The sequence below is a fragment of the Odontesthes bonariensis genome, chromosome 8 (genome assembly GCF_027942865.1).
Source record: "Odontesthes bonariensis isolate fOdoBon6 chromosome 8, fOdoBon6.hap1, whole genome shotgun sequence".
In the NCBI taxonomy this organism is placed as follows: domain Eukaryota; kingdom Metazoa; phylum Chordata; class Actinopteri; order Atheriniformes; family Atherinopsidae; genus Odontesthes; species Odontesthes bonariensis.
Window position 1 is genome coordinate 33,304,121 of NC_134513.1, and position 4,497 is coordinate 33,308,617.

The window sequence follows — 4,497 nt, forward strand, 5'->3', positions numbered from 1 at the left end:
ATCCAATATGGCGTCGAGTGGATGTGCAGTTACCTGGATCCAGTTACATTTTTAAAATACGTTAACGTTTTTGTCTGACTTGAAATGTGTCCACTGGGATAAATATAAACAGATACGTTTTGTGAGAATGCCACGCTGCTTGAAAGTCAGTATATTTCATGTATTTTGTTAGAAGACAGATATTTTCTTGTCCGGACTTCATGTTGCTAACACGGCCAGCTAACCCTTAGCTGCCCCGAGTGGCAGCTGGTCAGTTTTCGGGAGAACCTACGAACCATGACGGAGGTGGAGGAGTTGCGGCCCGTCCCAAGGGAGCGGGCAATCCTTGAGAGTTTCTTCACGCAGCTCGGGATGTTTTCTTTCGACCGAGCCAAGGACTACGTGGAGAAAGAGAAAGACATTAGCAAGAGCGCCGGGGCTATCTGGAGCGCGCTGCTGGCCGCTCTGGCTCACCTGGCCGCCGCAGAGAAGGTGTACCACAACATGACATTCCTCGGACAGAAGATCGGTAACGTTGATCTACTTTACTTATAATTACCGCTTACAGTTGTTCTCTGCTGGGTTATTCTCTTTACACCCAGTTTAGATTTTGGAGTGGACAAATCGGACTTATTCCAAACTTTTGTGAATACTACATAGTTTTTCGCAACATGTTTTTCTGTTGCGTACTTTAAAAAAAAAAAAGAGAGAAAAAGCATGAATGCAGAGTGAAATGTTGATATCCGCGTAACAAGCCAGATCTCTGCAATATTCATCACACTATTAGTCCCCATATTTAGTATTTTCAGGGCAGAATACAAACATCGCTTTATCATAATTATGGCCATGATATGCACAGATCGGCCATATAATTATGACCGTCCACCGAACATTGAGTAAATGCCGCTTCCCCCCCTACCAAAACAGCCCCGATCCATTAAGGCATTTCACAGGAGCTCTGATGGTCTGCTGTGGTATCTGTCACCCAGCTGTCATCCTTTAACTCCTGCAGGTTGTGAGGTGGGGCCTATTGGATTGAGACCTGCTGAATTCAGAGGCCAAGCCAACACCTTGAAAATTGTTGTTTGTTGTTGTCAGTGCCATGACCAGTTTGCAGCTACACAGCCACACAAGTAACAACCTGCGGTGCATTGTGTGTTCTGGCACCTTTACAGTAACTCCTCTGTTTGATCGTACAACATGTGGAGACCCACGATCTGCTTCCAGTACAGTGGTCATCCTTTCTTGGACCACTCTTGCTAGGTTCTGACCACTGCCGAGCAGAACATCCCTCAAGAGCTGCAGCTGTGTTCTGACCCGTCTTAGTGTGACTCTTTTTTTCTGCTTCCAACACATTTATTTATAGGACATAATGTTCACTCGCTGCATCCACTGCAAACAAGATAATCAATGTTTCCATGATGTTACTGCTGATCTGTTATACTGTTTTATTAATGCACCATTTCAGAATATAACTCCATTTTGGGTATAAAGACATAACAATATAGTAAAACATTGCTGTTGTCTCCAGTTTTAAAACAAAAGTATTAAACTAAATCTTAATTAGTATAATTAGAAATGAAAATAACGTTCAGTTTTCTGTATTATGAATGAAGTACCATAGAGAAAAGGTGTTATTGCACATACCGTGCCAGCTTTATTCATGATTTTCCGACAACATTTATAGATATAGATACATTTACAAATGTTTTAGCTTGAAGACTGTTTTGGCTACTTTTCTTTGGTTGACATAACATCTTGTTAACTGAAAAAGCTAAACAAAATTGTTTTACTCTGGGAAGTTCGCTGAGCCTTCATTGAAAGTCAGCAACGTAATTCCAACAACAGATGGCGCTCTTTCACATGAATTAAAACCATTTTCACCCAGCACACAGAAGAAGTCTAATCAGCACTTTCCTCCACCTGCCTCCCTGCAGGCGGACAGTCCTTCTTCAGCCGTAAAGACTCCATCCGCACCGTCTACACCTCCCTGTACAACGAGCTCAGGAAAGTGGTGACGATGGGGCGCCACAGCCAGCCGGGTTCCTCCTACCTGGAAGACCTGCTGTCTCACCTGTCGGAGCAGCTCTGCCACTTCACGCAGGCCCGCATGGAAATGGCAGACTTGTACGAGAAGCTGCACTCGCTGGGCAGCCAGAAGAGCATCAACTCGGAAGAGCTGGTCACCACGCTGGAGGCCGTCCTGCAGAAATACAGCTCCAAGTGTGTATCCGTGCACATTTACTCAAGAACTGTACTTAAAAGCTGTTTTAAGGCGCTGTTGTTTAATGCACCACAACTGTCCTCAGGAAAATATTGTAGTTTTTACATCCCAACATTTATTTTATAGTTGATAGATTAAAATTTTACTTTCAAAATCCAATTAAATATTTACAAAACAGTGCATTACTGTGTTTTTGGAGCTATTTCAGACCTTATTTGAGTCATTGAATATTTTTTTTCCAGTTCAAGTGGCAAACAGTGACTGAAACTGAATTTTTGAGTAATTCTCATGAAGAAACCTGCCTCATTCTTTTTACTTTAAAGATCTAAATCCTGGAGTTTTCCCTCTTTAAATTTAGCGTAGCAGAAACTCTTTTTTTTTTCCCCACTGAAGCTTTCTTTTATTCCTGGGTTTCAGTAAGACAAAGAAATTAAAGGGAAAAAAAACAAAAAAAAAACAAAGGAGAGAATGACATATTCAGGTTGGCTGCTTAATCCAACAAAAGCAGGATTCCAGGCTTTCCCCCTAAGACGTGTCAGCAGAACAGCGTGTCAGCGGAACAGCTCAACACAAACTGAGTGCGTTGAGCTGTCGGCTGAGCTGCAGGTGACACGCTGCACGGCGCTAGTTTGACCGTGCACTGAAGGGTGAAGGTGATGGGCTCAGCAGCAGACCCAAGGAAAGTAAATGCAGTTTGTGGTTCACACTCGAACCTGAACACATTCTGAGCTGCTGTCAGGTCGCTGAAAATTAGGTCAGCCACTGCTAGAGAAGATAGAAGTACTTTATTGTCCCCAAAAGGAGGTCTATGTTGCTAAATACATGCACACATCAACAAAGGGTTATGTGTTTTTCTTTAAAGTGTTTCATAAATTCTACAGTTTCCTTATATTGATGAATTATCGATATAAGCTCAATTTAGTTTGTTTATTTAATTTTTAGGTTCCACCATCCCATCCTGTGTCGTGTGGAGGAGGGCTTCCAGACCGAGGTGGACGTGGTGACCCAGCTGCTGCGCTGCCAGGCCCAGGTGTCAGAGTGGCACTTCCTGCCCGCCCTGCTCAGCCTGCACGGCGCCCATTCCAAGCTCACCGCCTGGGGTCAGCTCTTCCAGCGGCAAAAAGAGACCCGCAAGAATCTGTTTGGAGGTCAGTCCCAGAAAACCGTGCAGCCTCCTCACCTGTACGTGTGGCTGCAGCGCTTCCAGGCGGCGCTGCTCGCCAAGTTCAGCTTCTACTTCCACGAAGCCCTGAGCCGGCAGACGGCCCCGGCCGACATGAGAGCCCTGACTGCTCGCACCATGCAAGACTACCACGGAAAGATCTCCACCTTCATTCGAAAACATGACGCCAGCAATGTGTCACTGGTGTTTGACAACCGCGGATCAGAAAGCTTCCAGGGCCACGGATACCACCACCCACACTCATACCGGGAGGCACCAAAGGGCGTGGAGCAGTTCCCCGCTGTGGTGTCGCTGCCGTCAGGAGAGCGGCCGCTCACCCACTGGCCGAACGTCATCATGATGATGGGCGACCGTGCCGCTGAGCTCAACACTCTGGACAAGGTGGTGCACTTCTACGACGATAAGGTCCAGAGCACCTATTACCTGACGCGGCCCGAGCCGCACTTCACTCTGGTGGTTATATTTGATGGCAGGAAGTCTGAGAAGGACCTGCACATCGCTGCCTTTCTGCAGGAGATTGCCAGCTCTCTTCGAAACTCCAAACCCTTCAGCACCCTCAAACCAGGGTCAAAGGGCTGAGCCACACATCAGAAGAAAGACGAAACGCTCATCATTCACAGCTTGCCGCTCTTCTTTTGTGAAGTGTTTTCTGAGGTCCAGTTCTGGCTTAATTCAGATTTGAATCTCATTTTGCCAAAAATGGTCTAGACCAAAGAGATTTCAACTGTTCTGTGAATATATTTTACCTTCTGATTCTAACACTGTGACACAACTTAAGAGAGAACACTGCTGCTGCTGAAAACCTTTTTGTAGAAATAATTTTTAATTTCTATTTTCATTATTAACTGTTTTAACAGCTTTTTATTTGTCATCTGTTGCAATTAAAATAAAGTTTTGAGATGATTACATGTCTGGAGCCATTTTCTCAACAATAAATTCCATTTGTATGCAAACAATAGTTGATCAAATTATTAGATTTGTATCAAATAACCAGTCAACAACATTAGCCAATATTGATTTAGTTGTCAGCTGATGAGCAACAAGAAACTACAGTAAATGAAACATGTTTTTTTAAAGGTGGTGCATTCACAGACTATGAATACATGCTCAT

At 44.4% G+C, this 4,497-nt stretch overlaps 1 protein-coding gene across 1 annotated transcript; it reads left to right on the top strand.

The window, feature by feature from the left end:
• kics2 (KICSTOR subunit 2) lies at positions 1-4,289 on the top strand. Its single transcript, XM_075472236.1, has 3 exons — positions 1-508; positions 1,917-2,202; positions 3,146-4,289. Exons 1-3 carry the CDS (start codon positions 277-279, stop codon positions 3,963-3,965), a joined length of 1,338 nt encoding a protein of 445 aa, XP_075328351.1. The 5' UTR covers positions 1-276; the 3' UTR covers positions 3,966-4,289.
• Positions 4,290-4,497: the final 208 nt, after the last annotated feature.